The sequence below is a fragment of the Equus caballus genome, chromosome 7 (genome assembly GCF_041296265.1).
Source record: "Equus caballus isolate H_3958 breed thoroughbred chromosome 7, TB-T2T, whole genome shotgun sequence".
In the NCBI taxonomy this organism is placed as follows: Eukaryota; Metazoa; Chordata; class Mammalia; order Perissodactyla; family Equidae; genus Equus; species Equus caballus.
In genome coordinates this window covers 95,152,460-95,168,571 of record NC_091690.1, presented here as the reverse complement: position 1 = coordinate 95,168,571, position 16,112 = coordinate 95,152,460, and the positions used below count along the sequence as shown (strand labels likewise).

General features: G+C 38.2%; 1 protein-coding gene across 8 annotated transcripts in view; it reads right to left on the bottom strand.

Moving 5' to 3' along the window:
- Positions 1 to 15,154, bottom strand: part of LOC138925061 (uncharacterized) — a 47,664-nt gene extending 32,510 nt beyond the window's left edge. For 2 of the 8 annotated variants that reach the window (XR_011440746.1, XR_011440747.1), the window contains exons 1-2: positions 14,722 to 15,150; positions 11,774 to 11,947 (exon numbers count right to left, since the gene is read on the bottom strand). Coding sequence is in view for 2 of the 8 variants with exons in the window: in XM_070273470.1 (XP_070129571.1) it covers positions 14,722 to 15,075 (354 nt within the window). In the remaining 6 variants the exon portion in view is untranslated. Of the gene's footprint in view, positions 1 to 6,971; positions 9,616 to 10,891; positions 11,954 to 14,721 lie in introns of those variants that run through there. The other 6 variants (XM_070273470.1, XM_070273469.1, XR_011440743.1 and 3 more) reach the window with 5 other exon arrangements.
- Positions 15,155 to 16,112: the final 958 nt, after the last annotated feature.

Below are 16,112 nucleotides of genomic sequence, written 5' to 3'. Positions count from 1 at the left end.
ATTTTGTTTAATCTCCATATACATGTGGCTTTTCTGATTTTCTTCCTGTAGTTGATTTCTAGTTTCATACCTTTGTGGTCAGAAAAGATGCCTGGTGTTATTTCGATCTTCTTAAATTTATTGAGACTTGTTTTTTGGCCTATTATGTGATCACTCCTGGAGCATGTTCCATGAGCATTTGAAAAGAATTTGTATTCTATGGGTTTTGGATACAATGTTCTATATATATCTACTAAGTCCCTCTGGTGTAATGCATCCTTTAAAGTCAATGTTTCCTTATTGATCTTCTGTTTGGATGATCTATCCATTGGTGTAAGTGGAGTGTTAAAGTCCTGTACTATTATTGTAGTACTGTCTATTTTTTTTTATGTCTGTTAATAATCACTTTATATATTTAAGTGCTCCTATGTTGGGTGCATAGATATTTACAAGTGTTATAGCCTCTTGTTGGATTTTTCCCTTTATCATGATGTAGTGTCCTTCTTTGTCTTTTGTTACAGTTTTTGTTTTAAAGTCTATTTAGTCTAAGTATTGCTACCCCAGCTTTCTTTTCTTTGCCATTTTCATGGAGTATCTTTATCCATCCCTTCACTTTCAGTTTGTGAGTGTCTTTAGGTCTGAAGTATGTCTCTTGTATGCAGCATATATATGAATCTTGTTTTTTATCCAATCGGCCACCCTATGCCTTTTGACTGGAGCGTTTAGTCCATTGACATTTAAAGGAGCTATTGATAAATATGTATTTACTGCCATTTTGTTACTTTTTCTCTGGGTGTTTTAGTAGTTCTTTTCTGTACCTTTCTTCTTCTCTTGATCTCTTCCCTTGTAGTTTGATGTCTTAATTTAGTAATAAGTTTGGCTTCCTTTCTCTTACTTATTTGTGTATTTATTATAGGTTTCCTGTTTGTGATTACCGTGAGGTTCATATATAATAAGCTCCGTACAGAGCAATGGATATTGACTTAATAGTCTCTTTAGCTTGACCTCTTTCTAAAAGCTCTACTCTTTTACTCACCTCTGCTTACATTTTATGTTTTTGATCTCATATCTAACCTCTTATTTTTTGTGTGTGTATCCATTACCCTCTTATCATTGAAACAGGTAATTTTAGTACTTTTGGCTTTTAACCTTCATATTATCTTCATAGGTGGTTGACCTGCTACCTATACTGTATTTTTGCCTTTACTAGTGATTTTATTGCCTTTTTTTTTTTGGTGGTTTCCGTATTCCTATTTGTGGTCTTCCCTTTCCCACTTAAATAAGTCATTTTAGCATCTTGTAGAATTGGTTTCTTGGTCATAAACTCCTTTAACTTTTGCTTGTTTGGGAAAGCCTTTATCTCTCCTTCCATTCTGAATGATAACCTTGCTGGGTAGCATATTCTTGGCTGCAGGTGTTTTCTTTTTAGCACTTTAAATATATTGTGCCACTCTCTTCTAGCCTGTAGGGCTTTGGCGTAGAAGTCAGCTGATAGCCTTATGGGGTTTCCTTTCTATTTAATTTGTTGCCTTTCTCTTGCAGCTTTTAGGATTCTCTCTTTATCTTTAATATCGGACATTTTAATTATAATATGTCTTGGTGTGGGCCACTTTGGGTTTATTTTGTTCAGTGTTCTCTTTCCTTCCTGTACTCAGATGTCTATTTCTTTCCTTAGGTTAGGAAAGTTTTCAGCTATTATTTCTTCAAATAGATTCTCTGCCTCTTTGTCTCTCTCTTCTCCTTCTGGGACACCTATAATATGAATGTTAGTGAGCTTGATATTGTCCCAGAGTTCCCTCAGACTGTTCTCATTCTTTTTAATTTTTTTTTCTTTTATCTCTTCAGCTTGGGTGGTTTCCTCTAGTCTTTCATCCAGCTCACTGATCGGTTCTTCTGTACCACCTACTCTGCTACTGAGCCCCTCTAGTGAATTTTTCATTTTCAGTATTGTATTCTTCATTTCTAATTGGTTCTTTTTTCCAATACTTTCCAATTCTTTGTTGACGTTCTCACTGTGTTCATCGAGTCTTCTCCCAAGGTCAGTGAGCAACCTTATAACTCTTTGTGTGAACTATTTGTCAGGGAGGTTGTTTATTTCTGTTTCATTTAGCTCTTTTTGAGGGGGGTTGTCTTGTTCCATTCTTGGAACGTATTCCTTTGCTTCCTCATTTTGCTTCTTTCTCTGTGCTTATATCTGGGTATTAGGTGAGTCAGCTATGTCTCCTGATCTTGGAGATGCAGCCTTCTGTAGGAGGCATCTTTTGAGGGCCAGCAGTGTGCTTCCCTCTCATCACCAGTCCAAATGTTCCAGGAGTGACTCCTGTGTGGGCTACATGTATCCTTCTGCTGTGGTAGGCTTGTTCTTGCTGCAAGTGCCCAGGGAGTCTAGGCTTGCCCCCTCACTAGCTGTTTGTAAATAGGGTTTAGGGAGCCCCAGCAGAGTTGGCTTTAAGGTCTAATAGCACACTCCCTGTTGCAGTTTTCCTGTTAAGTGAATAGGCCCCCAGTGTGGCTAGTTGTTATGCTCAGGGGCTTACAATTGCTGTATGTCTCAGGCCTGCAAGGTTCTTGTCAGATTGTAGCTGATTGGGGCTGACCCCAGGCATGGAATCACCTAATTGTTTCAGGCTTTGGAAGGTGGGAGAAATCCTCTTTGTGGCTGTTTGAGAAGCACAAGTCTTCTCCCACTGATAAGACCCACCCCCAACAGGTCCACACACCATCAACACAGTCCTGGCCCCTGCACATGTCCTGATCCCCTGGAGCATACTCAGTTGCCCCAATGCAGTTGCCCTCACAGTCTCCACAAATGGCCCTCACTCTACCTGCTCCTCACACAGGCCCTGCCCCACAGAGGCTGACACACTTGCCTGCCTGAAGAGGATCAAGGCACCCAGTCTATGCAGGCCAACAAGTAACCTGAGGGCTTGCTGTTGGGTGGGGCCAGTCCCTATGGCAGTCTGCCTGCCCTGGCAGAGCTGGATTAAGTTGGCACTCTAGTGGGTGGGGCAGACCCTGGGCCAACAGGCAAGTGGAAGAACTCCAATGGCATCTGCCAGTGTCTCTGTCAGCACACCTGTATTAGGTCACTACAATGGCTGCCACTGTCTCGGTCTCTGGAGAGGTCTCACCTCTCACCAAGATGTGCTCAGAGCCTACTAGGTGAGTCTCTTTTCAGCAAAGGACTGTGAACCTTTCCTTCTGGTGATTTTAGGTCGTTTTCTGAGATGGGTGAATTTTTGCATGGGCACTTTAAGAGCTGGGTCTTTCTGCTTATGTCCAATAGCTTTTCTGGGTGTATTCCCCATAGCAGTTAATAGCCAGTGAAGCCAGATATTCTGACACTCATCTCAATTGTGCTGAGTCCAAAAGATGCTTGTAGCACTAATGTGGCTCTGTTGGGTCCCCATTCCTTCAGGGAAGGCTGTGTACCTTAAGTTTCCTCCTGGCCAGACTGCTGTGAAGCTCTGTGGCTTGCAAAGGTGGCTTTTTTTTCTTTCCAGAAAGGAATTTCTGCCTCTTCTGCCTCAGTCAGGACAGTCCCTTGTTGTGGGGGTTCTTTTTGTCCAGTTTTTAGTTCTCTCTCAGGGGTAATTTTTCCAAGAATCGTTGTAACCTGGCTGTGTTCATGGGAGATGAGTTCAGAGTTCACCTACACTGCCATCTTGATGAAATCTCCCTCAGTTTTCATTCCTTTACACACACCTACAAGTTGATCTATCCCTAAAAAATCATCCTGCCCAGATTAACATTCAGATTATTTTTGATTTGTCAGAGTACAGAATGTGTTTTCTTCAGTGTGCTGACAAGGAAAATAGGAAGCAGGATAAAGTCAACTTCCAGTTGATGCTTAGGAATACGGGAGAATATGTCCTCTAGGTGTGAATAAGGATTGACTAAATTTATTCTTGGAATTCATATAACTGAAAAGCTGTATAGATGAATTCAAAACTAAATCCCATTTATAAATTACTTCTTTCACCTAGTTAGATCATTGGAGAGAAAGAGATGGGGATTGTTTCAGAATCCCTGTATAAATAACTGTATTAATTAATTCTATCTTTAACAACATTTTGTAATACTTCATTCTTGTTGTAAAATTAATAATCAGATATTTATACTAAATCTACTTGTCACATCCATAAATTTCAAAGCTAAGAATTGACTCAGGTATTTTTATATACAAATACTAGGATAAGCCAACCGTAATTGACTCTTTCTGTAAGACACTTGTGCCCAGCCATGGCCAATCCAGGTTAAACTGTCTTCTTCAAGAACTCATTCTAAACTGATAGTGTGTGTCTCTTGTTTCATACCAGTAAGTTAAGCCTGAAGGATACAAACATGTCACCCAGAGTCCATGCCTTTAAGAAACTTATAGTATAGTAGGAGAGTCAAGAAAGAGAACAAATAGTAATTCTACATTGTGCCATGAGGTTATTGTTTACAATGAGGTGTAATAGATTTGAGGTGTTTCAAATTAAATGTGTGAAAATTTCCCCCCATAGTCTAAACTGTAAAGGCATTCCAGACTGAAGGACTAGCAGTCACAAAACAGAGGTGGCAGTTATTGTGTGTTTTAGGAAATGCACAGAGTTCAACAGTCAAGAGTGTAGAAGAATATGTAGGATAATGGTGAAGAATAAGAAGATGAAGCTGAAAATAGAGGCCACGCTATTGAAAGCCATGAGCACCACGCTAAGTGAACTGAAATCCCGTAGGTGGTTGGACATGATGGGAGGATTTTACATAAAAGAATGCCAACTTAAAACATATAGTCAGCCAGATTATTTGAGATAATTGTTTAGAAACTATAATAACTGCAACCACAAAGAAATAGACTTCAGTCCCACAATCCCTAACTCACTTTTTTCTCTATTTTTCATCTTTTGCCTCCAGTTCAAGGGATAATAAAAATATTCAGCAAATGAGGAATGAAAGGAAATTTTTTCAATTTGAAAAAATGTATGCAAGGAAAACTTACAGATAACATTATACCTAATGGTTAAAGACTGCATATTTGTCTTCTAAGATCTAGAACAAGGCAAGAATATCTCATAAATTCTGTTCAACATTGTACTAGATATCCTAGCCAATGCAATAAAGCAAGAAAAATAAAAATTATTTATATTAAAAAGGAAGAGATTAAAGTACTTCTGTTTGCAGATGGTATGGTCCTTTATGTTGAAAATACTAAGGAATAAATAAATATTGGGGCTGGCCCAGTGGCGCAGCAGTTAAGTGCACACATTCCACTTCAGGGGCCCGGGGTTTGCCGGTTCGGATCCCGGGTGCAGACATGGCACCACTTGGCAAGCCATGCTGTGGTAGGCATCCTACATATAAAGTAGAGGAAGACAGGACCAGATGTTAGCTCAGAGCCAGTCTTCCTCATCAAAAAGAGGAGGCTTGGCAGCAGATGTTAGCTCAGGGCTAATCTTCCTCAATAAAATAAAATAAAACAAAATAAAGCTTCTATAACTAACAAGTAAGTTTAGCATGTTTAGAACATTTATATAAGAGTAAAAAAACATGAGACATCCCATGCCTATGAATTTAAGGATTCAATATTGTTAATACATAAAATTTTCCCCAATTATAGATTTAGCTCAACTGCAAACAAAAATCAAAATCATGACAGCTTTTTTGTAGAAATTGACAAGCTAATTGTAAAATTTACTTGGAAATTCAAATGTCCTAGAATAGCTTAAACAATTTTGAAAAATAACAAAGTTGGGTATGTTATACTACATAATTTCTTTGTGTAGTATATGCAAGGTGCACAATATGTATTTTGTTAAATGAATGAATGAATATCCAGTTCCCCTACATTTAACAAAATCTTACTGTAATGAGACATCACATTAATCTCTAGTAGGAAAAATGAATTATGAGGATGGCAAATGATGATATTAGGAGAAGTAGGAAATAAAAAGAATTAGCAGATCTTAAGCTCTATTAAGTTTGATATGGACACATTATCAGGTAGTAGGTGTCTTTGATATTTGTACAAGAAAAGTTTTCCATAGTCCCTTTTTCAAAATTTCAGCTCAGCATTATGGCCTTTCACTGCCACTCCCATGTTATTTCTCTTGTGATGTATTTAAAATTGAAAAATATATAAACACTTGGGTCATAATAGTCATTAAAATAGAAATAAATCACTCCATACTGAAATCTCTAAGCTTGATAAATCTGTGAAAGGTAAAAAAATGAATGAACCTTGGGTTCACTAATGAGTAATGGATTTAATGAGTAAACCTAATTATCCCATAAATAATCAAGCAAAAAAAAAAAAAAAAACAGTGATCTTATGCCTAAATTAAAGTCTCTGAACTAATTATGCTGAAATTAACAGAGGTCCACATGAGCTTTCTCTTGAGAAACACAATTTATCTATTTTTATTTTATTTAGCAAGATTTTCACTATGCCTATCTACCTCAAGTCTGATAATATCAGCCAGCAGACTACTGCATGTAATTGTGCCAATGATTTGGAAATTCTCCATGTACCTGAGAAGATACACTAATTATTGCTGATCCTAGCCTAACAACGGCTACCAATGAGGAGACACTGCCATGTTTTGTAGGAGTGGTCACAATGGCCTAAGAAAGCAGATATTCCTAAATTGCCATCACACTATTAAAATGGGATTTGCAAGAAATTAGTTTTTCCTCTTCTCATAAGCAGTAATGTCTTTCAGAATTACAGATTTTTCACATATATGGAAACTAAAGCATAAAGGAAAATTTACTCTAACTTGAAAGATTTGTTGATTCTGGATGGACAACCTGCCATTAGAGAAAACAAGAAATTTACATAACTGATATCAAAATTTTCACTGTACTATCATTTGGAACATCTTTTGTTTTATGCTCAAGTCCAGAACAATAGTATGAGCTGAAAAATGAATAAAAGGAATAGAATGAACAAAATTTAAAAATTCCAGTTTTTTTTGTGGAGAGTGGTGTTGAGAGGGAAGCCTGAGCTATTTTATTTATACATTAGTTACCACTCCATTCACCTGGAAGAGTTGAGGTTTTCTAGGTAACTCTCACTCCATCTATATGGTTCAGATAGTTGATTTTCTTCCATTGTTCTACAGGGATTAAAACAGCTAATCAAATACTCCAGAAATAAAGTAAACAAACATGACTACAACAATTAGCAGCACAGATAATTTAAAAACAATCTCCTCTAAATCCTGAAGGAAGAAGAGTGCACATATTTCACATTGAAGACTCCAAAGCTCTCTGGAACTTCCAGGCTACTTATAGATTTAATATGACTATTAATTTAAGTAGTTAATATTTGCTTATAATTCGATAATGCACACGAGTTTTTCTCAAATATTTGCTATAAATTTTCTAACAGCTCTAGCTGTTGTCATCCAAATTGTATGTGTGAGAAAATGGAGCATCTGAGACATGAAGTCACTTGTCTCTGGTTGTGCAAGTAGACAGCGTGAGAGCCAGGTTCACACACCACTGATTTCACATCATTTACTCTAGAAACAATGCTCATTTCATTCCCTTACCTCATCTCATGTTTTCCTGTCATTTGCTTTATAATACGTGACCTGAACTTTACCAAAACTGTTGCTCCACTTTTTCTTTGAATATTATCAAAAGAGAGTAGCTCTTGATAGCAAGGAGAAATAATTACAGAGAGACAGACTTTAAATTCCCCCAAACATAACACATAATTTTCCTTAAATGGCTATAAAGTTGACTGGAAAAAAAGAGCTTTCAGACATAAAGAAAATTATTGCATACAGAATACCTAAGTTCAGTGTATATGAATGGTGTGAAGTGAGCATAATTTATTCTCAATCAGCCACATTTGGTACATGAGTTCATGACTTAGCAGAACTAATTTGGTGCATCCTGAACAGCTAAAGCTGCAAATACCATTCTGGGACTGAAGGGCTTTCTGCATCCATAACTTTTCTCTTTTTAAACAACCAGTTTTTCACTTGGCAATGCTTATCAACTTACCTCTTTACCATCTAAAAACCAATTTATTTCTCTCTAGCTTAATAACAACCTAAGCTGAATCCCGTCCACAACTACAACTTCATCATGATGTGGCCACTCAGTTCATATTTTGACATCTGCTACCTTTTGAGGCAGTTTATCCCATCTTTGGAATACTCTCGAGTAAAATAAAGTTCCTTCTCACACTGAATTGAAATCCAAGGCTACTGTTTATCCATTGAGCTGCTCAAGTCAAATTTTCTGGTTAGTGTTAACTGCTTTTTCTTACTTCTCAGTTTCCTAATTATTCTAATTACAGCATACAACAAAAACATAAACAAAACACAAAATTTAACATGAAGACTTTTTTATTTTAAAAAGTTTTGCCTAATTTTTTGGCTTAATAAAGAGAAGGGATTTTTTTTTTTTTTTTTAAAGAGGTTGAAGCCTCTCACAGAACCCAGAGAATAATTGAACACAAATGAGGTTTGGCAAGAATTGAAACCAGGGAAGGTCCAAACTGTGGTGGGATAATTTAGAAGCATAGTGCGTGCCTGCTTCCTCTTGAATGGGTGATCTTGGATTCCTTTGCTATCTCAAGATACAAACATCCTTCAGAAAAGGAAAGGAAACTTTTCCCTTCTTCTTCTAAAATTTCTCCCAGTGTCCTCCTGTTCTCGTTCAAACTGATATATGAACTACTTCACTCTTTCAGTTCAGATCTTCCATTCTTTGAAAAACCTACAAAGAAAGCAATAAACGAAGCCCTCTTTGGCCCGCTGCAGACCCTTGTTTGTGGATCAAAAAGTCTCGAGTCACGAAAAACAATGGTATATGGATGAAAATATGTATTAAGAATCCATCAAGTCTGTAACCTACCTAAGCAATTACAGAAAAGTGATTATCCCTGTCAGTCATAAAAATAATTGCAACATATTATGAATGCCCTGATGTCCAACTGTTCTCATTTATCTTTCCACAAGTACAGACTGACTTTATATAAGCCCATTCTGTCAAGTAAATATATTCAAGCTTTGCCATAGGATTTTGTCATTAGACATTGATTTTGTCTTTATTTTATCTGGTAGTCTTTGTGACCTAGAGTCTATAATCTATGATTTAAGTTTTCCTTCTACTATTTTACTTTATAAAACATTTGTGAGTTGGAAGAACCTTGAAGTCATCTAGTTCAAGCTATTTATTTTAGAAATGATAAAAACAAGACTCAGAGAGAGTAAATGCTTTGCCCAAAGTCCAAGTACTATTAAGAGGTACACTTGGGATGGAAGTCCATTTTTTGTACTTATTCCGCATTCTTTCTACAACACCATTCTTTCTATATTACATATTGTGCATGTAAAATCTGAAACAAGAAAATCAGATGATTCGCATAATATCACATGGATGCAAACCTGGTAACTTTGGAACAAAAGAAAATGCCTTACCACTCACCTCATCCTCATCCTCCAGCTCTTCCTTGGCTAACAACTCCAGTAACTCTTCCCTCCTCTGCCAGTTCAACTCTTTTAGTTCCTCTCTGAGATCCTTGAACTAATGCCATTGACACTCACGGTCCCAGTTTTAATACTCTAGAGGCTTCAAACAAATCCAGATAGCAGCTCAGAGTAATGAAATTCTGACTCCAAATGGAATCATCATCTAGAAATGATGCAGACGACAAAGATCAGCCAATATGTCTGGTTTATTTAATATTTTTTTCTTTCATTTAAAAAATGAGGCATGATTTATATATAACAGAATGCATAGTTATGATTTTAAAAATGTGTAACCAGCATCCCAAATAAGATATAAAACATTTCCCTCATTCCAGAAAACTCAACTTTCTCTTTTTAGTCACTATTCCCACTCTTCTCCAACCATTCACTGACTGACATCATAGACTGTCTTAATGGAAATTTAATCTGACACTAATTTGCGTGTGTATTTGCCTAACTTCTCTCATTAATGTCTATGCTACTGCATGTATCTGCAGTGGATTCCTTTTTTTATTGCTGGGTACCATTTCATTGTATGAATACATCACAATTGCTTTTATCCATTTTCTTATGGATGGGCATGTAGGTTGTTTCCAGATTTGTTTCATCTTATTTTATTTGCTATTATGTATAATGCTTTTATGAAATTTTTGTACAAGTGCTTTTGTGGACATAACTTTTCATTTCTCTTTGGTAAATATCGAGGAACAGAATTGTTGGACCATGGAGTTGATTCATGTTTTACTTTGTAAGAAATTGCTAAAGAATTTTGAAAGTTTACTGAAGTAGTTGCAGTATTTTACCTTCCCACCAGCAAATTATAAGAATTTGTATGGCTCCACATTCTCATCAGCATTTAGTGTTTTCAATCTTTTTTTTATTTTATCCCTTCTAGTAGACATAAAATGGTGTTTCACTGTGTGTATGTGTGTGCATGTTTTGCTCTGAATGAATATTCTTCTTTCCCAAGAGAAGCGAAATCAACAACTTCCGGTATTTAATGTTCTTGAACACTCTGGTGGGCAGATTACACCATCGTCTCTGGCAATATCCTCTTTTCCCTTGGATTCTTACAAATTGTGACTCAGAGATAAGTCACAAATAGTTTTGACAAAGTGCAACACATTTTTAAAAACAAGTAAAAGATACTACAAGTTCCTGATATTTTATTTGCTTTACAATTTAGCATACTCAATGAGAATATATTCTAACAATGTAAAAATATCTTTATCTTGTGCTTTTACAACATTTAATAGAACAACATGCATAACAGGTGTCAATTCACATATTCCTTTTTCTTACTTGCTAATTTTGTTTTTTCTGCTTTATCTACCCAAACCCCCCCATACATAGTTGTATATCTTAGTTGCAGGTCCTTCTAGTTGTGGCATGTGGGATGCCGCCTCAACGTGGCCTGACGAGTGGTGCCATGTCTGCACCCAGGATCCGAACCGGCGAAACCCTGGGCTGCCACAGCCGAGCACGTGAACTTAACCACTCAGCCACGGGGCCGGGCCCGCTAATTAATTTTTATCCATCGATGTCTGTTATGATCTTCCTATGTAGTTTAAAATGCTTACTAGAAAGAAAGTGAACTGATTTTTCCATAAAAATATTCCTGCCACATGGAAAGGATTTTTTCCCATTTTAAGAAGCCTAAGAAAAGAGTTCTAACAATTCAATGTGTACCTTATAGCTCAAAATCCATATGAAAATGGATGCAGTTAAATATTATCCCTTCTCTCTTCCTTTGGCCTGATATCTGATAGAAGATTAATTAGCTCTTAAAAGAATCAATAATAAGCAAAACAAGAAAAGGCTGGCCATGGATAAACAACAACAGCAGCAGCAACAACAACAAAACATGATTATTCAGTCTAAATATTGTGAAGCTCATTGGGCCTCCTACTTGACTACAATTTTAGCTATTTTTTGAGAGAGATTTTCAAGTGTCACCATATTAAGGAGAAAGGGAAAGTTACTGCCCTTAGAAAATGTGTTGTCTAAAGAAAAAAGAAAGGACATTTGCCAATTACACGTGTTTGTGAGAGATCAGTTGACAGATGTATGTATATTTACACACGTGGTTAGTATACTTATCAAAAGTAAATAATTTTACAGTAAAAGAAGGAAAGAAGGCCAAGGCTAAGGACAGGGGAAAAAAACTTAAGTCAATTAAAAAAGCTAGTAAGACAAAATTGGCTTTAAAGAGGCATGAAGTACAAAACAAATGCAATTTTATGCAGAAGGAATAAAGGCACTATCAGCCTATACTTAATTATCCCACAGGTACCTCAGATTCAGCATACTCAATACTATACCTTTGAGTCTCTAACTTCTCCTCCTAACGCGAATCTGACTGTAGCACTCTATTCCTCAGTTCAGGAAACAGCACCATCATCAGGGTATCATCCAACCGGGAGATCACATTCATCTTCTCACTCCCCTGGTCCACTCAGTGGCAGAATCCCATCACCTTCTAATTGTCTTCCTCCCTGTAACTGCCAAAGTCTTGTTTTAGGCTCTCTTCATCTTTCCCTTCTGACTAGGCTTCTCACTTAGCCTCCCCTTCTTTCAGCCTGACTTCTGTACTGCAACTGTACTTTATAAAAATAAAATCTAATTAAGCAATCTCCTGTTTAAAATCATTTGGTTATACACTGTCACATATAAGATACAATTTAAAATCTCAGCTTATGATTCAAGGATCTTTATGAATTAGCTTCTGCCTATACACCGAGCATTATTTCCTGCTAAATCCTCATTCACACCCTAAATTCCGAGTGCATTGAGCTACTTTCACTGCCCTTTCTTATACCTCACTGGCTTTGCATACACTGTTGACCCTGTGGAAACTCTCTTTAAATTTCATATGCACCCTCTCCCCTCATGTAATTCTTTACCTGGCTAGGTAGCTCTCAGTCATCCTTCAACACCCAACTCAGGCATCATCTCTGGGAAGTCTTTCTCGTCTGCCCATTCCCTCTTTTGCCTTCGTATATTCCCATACTACTTTTGAGATATATTATGCTGTTTTCTTTGGAAAGTTTAAGTCAGATTTATCAAGGTATAATTTTTATGCATAAAATAATCTCTTTTTAGATGTGCAGTTTAATGAGTTTTAACAAGTATAAACAGTGTTAAAATAAACACCACAATCAACATACAGAGTAATTCCATTCCCCCCATGCCCTTTTACTATCAACTGCCTCTCATCACTTCTAGACCTGGGCATCCACTGATCTGATTTCCATCCCTGCAGTTTCTCCTGTTTCAGAATGTCATATAAAACACAAATTTTATGTGGCAATTTTTGTCTGGTTTCTTTTACTTAGCATATCGCCTTTGAGATTTATTTACATTTTCCCATGCATCAGCAGTTTGTTCCTTTTCATCACTATGTAGTATTCCATTGTATGACTTGCCACAATTTATTTTCAATTCATTAATTGATGGGCATTTAAGTCATCTGCAGTTTTGAGGTATTCTGAATAAAGCCTCCATGAATATTCACATACAAGTCTTTGGTTGCACATATTTCATTTCTTTGGGTAAATACCTAGGAGTGCAATTGCTGGCCTGTATTGAAAGTGAATGTTTTAACTTAATATGAAACTAGCATATTGTTTTCCAAAACATCTATAGCATTTTTCATTCCCTCCAGCATTGTATAAGAGTTTGAGTTACTCTGCATCCTGGTTAGCACGTCTAAATTTCAGCCATTCTAGTGGATGTATTGATGTATCATTGTGGTTTCACTTTGCATTTCCCTAATGAATAATGATGCTGATCATCTCTCATGGACTCATTTTCCAACTGTACATCTTCTTTGTTGAAGTGTCCATTCAACACATTTGCCGTTTTGTTAAATTTGGTTGGTTCATTTTGTATTATTGAGTTGTAGGATTATATATGTGTATATATTATATGTGTATACATATATGTATAATCCTACAACTCAATAATACATATACATGTATATTTATATACATACATAAATATATGTATATATTATGTGTATATGCATGTGTATATGTGTGTATAATATTCTGGATATTAATATTTTATATATAATTTGTAAATTCTTCTCCAGATTTTGGGTTGACTTCTCATTTTCTTAAGTGTCTCCTGAAAATAGAAGTTTTAAATTTTGAAAATTTAATTTTAACTATTTTGTAAATTTTTTTTAACAATTATTTTTATCATTCATTCATTTTGTTCCCTAAGAAATCTTTGTGGAACCCAAGTTTACAAATATTCTCTGTTTTCAACTAAAAATTTTGTAGTTTTAGTTCTATAATATACTTCAAGTTTTTTATATAATGTGACACACCGTTCATTTTTATATGAGACTATCAATTGTTCCATTTGTTGACAACACTAACTTTTCCCCATTGAATTACCGTGCAGCTCTGCTGAAACTCAATTGACCATACACCTGTGCGTTTATTTCTGGACTCTCTATACTGTTCCAGTTATATATTTGCATATCCTTGCACAAACACTATACTCTCTTTATCAATCTGGCTTTACAATAAATCTTGAAATCAAATAATGTAAGTCTTTCTACATTTTTTTTTCAAAGTTGTTTGGACCACACAATGTTCCTAGAATTCCCAAATTTCAGCTTATCCATTTGAAGAAAATACACCTCTCCGGAATTCTGATTGGGCTAAGAGTCAATCTATATAGCAATTTAGAATGAAAATTTAATTTATCTCAGCAATGGTTTGTAGGTTTCAGTGTACAAATATATTTGTCAAGATTTTTCCAAAAGTATTTAATATATTTAGGTGTTAGTGTTAATGTATTTAATTACAATTTTCAATTGCCCATTGCTTAAATATAAAAACAGTCAAGTTCTGTATACTGCCTTGAATCTTGTCAGACGGATCAATGACCTAATCAGATCTCGTGGGTTTTATACGCATCTAGAGATTTTCTACACAGAGCAACGTTGTCTGGACTGTCATTTGACGTCTACCGTGCATAAACTCTAGGGACATATTTAATCAGTTATTTGCACCTCCTGGTAGCTTCGCTGTGCCGCAGAGGGCTGTCCCAGGCCGCGGGCGGGCAGGCGAGGCGGCGCAGGCCCCGCTCCCCACGCTGGACTAAACGCGGCGTCCGCGCAGGAGCTGGGGGAACAAGCACGCCCTCCCGGGTCAGCTCTGGCCTGAGACGTCGCTGTTTCTGAGGGACACGCGCCGAGAGAAGGGCCTGGGCCGCGCCTGACCCACCCGGGGCAGCACCGCGGGCGAGCTCTCACCTCCGCCTCTCCTGGGTTCGCGGAGTTCCTCGAGGCTCCCGCGCCGCCAGTCCGCAGCAGAGGCTCGTGTCGGTGGCGAGTTCTCGGGCCCCCGGCAGGGGTCGCGCCTGCATGGCCAGCGCGTGGCCCCGCCTGGCCGCCTTGAGACAGCGGCGTGGACGGCGCGGCCCTCTTGGGGGAGCTGCCAACCGCCGCGCTCCCGCCGGGCAGCTCCTGCACCTCGGGGCTCAAGGCCGGCTCCACCTTCACTGAAGGGCAGCCTCGGCCAGATCGGTGGTCCTTGAGCCCGTGCTGCGCCGACAGACCCAGGACGGGCCATGAGACCAGGCGGCCCCCACAGGGCCCTCTCAGCATCACCGGGCCAAGCTCCTCCACCCCCTCAGAGGGCGCTAAGGGCCGGCCTCCCTGTGGCAGGAAATGGGTCTCTGCCCTGAGGTATGCTGGGAAATGGGGCCCTTGGTGCACCATGGGAGACTGGGCAGGCCACGTGATGTCCCGAGGGCTCATGGGAACCATAGCCTCTGACTTTTCAGCCTCGTGAGGGCAGCCGCTGGTCCTAACCAGGGCAATACAAAGAAAAAGGGGTTTCGTGGGAGTTGGGATTGTTCCATCATGTTGTTGCCAGTAGATTTTCTAGATCAGCCAGTGTAAGTCTTCTATTTCACATTACAAGAAAATGAGAGTTTAGTCCATTTATTGAATACGTAGTTGTTGTGCACCGGACCTGTAACCAAGCAAAGAGGGGCTCGTTCTGCTCGTGGCAATCTGGTGTCAATCCATTGTAGACATGCAGGTGGTTGAGAAAGGAAAGTTTATACGATGAGCTAGCGTAATCAGAAGATGGCGGACTAGTGTCCTGAAGAACCATCTTAAAATCATACAGGGTCTTGAGGCAGTTATGTGGGGGACATGGGCAGGGAAGGAAGGGGTTTAGGAATGTCGGCTATCCAGTGTGAGGAATTTTAAGGCACCACGTATGTCTTTCTTCTGTCGTTTGTGATGGGTACCAACGCAGAATTTTCCCTTGTGGAGGTCGTCATGTTCCTGGGGAACTCAGAGAACAAAGTTGTCTTATCACAGCTGGGAGATATATGTAAGCGAGAGTCATAGAACTAGCAGATCATGTATTTTGTAAAAGCAAGAAGTACTTAATCATATAGGCTACGTGCAGCCTAGAATGTATTTACAGAAACTAGTGAGTCAGCATCATAGTTACAATATTGCTTCTTTTCCCTAAGATGGCTTCCTTTCTGTTAGCTTAAGATCTGGCTGTTACAGACCCGGTGCTGGAGGCTGAGGCATGAAGACAGGCCCTGTCCTCAGGTTTACAGAACGCTGGAGAAGATGGGTCCGTGAATAGACGATTGCAACAACCTGTGCTAAGTGCTATA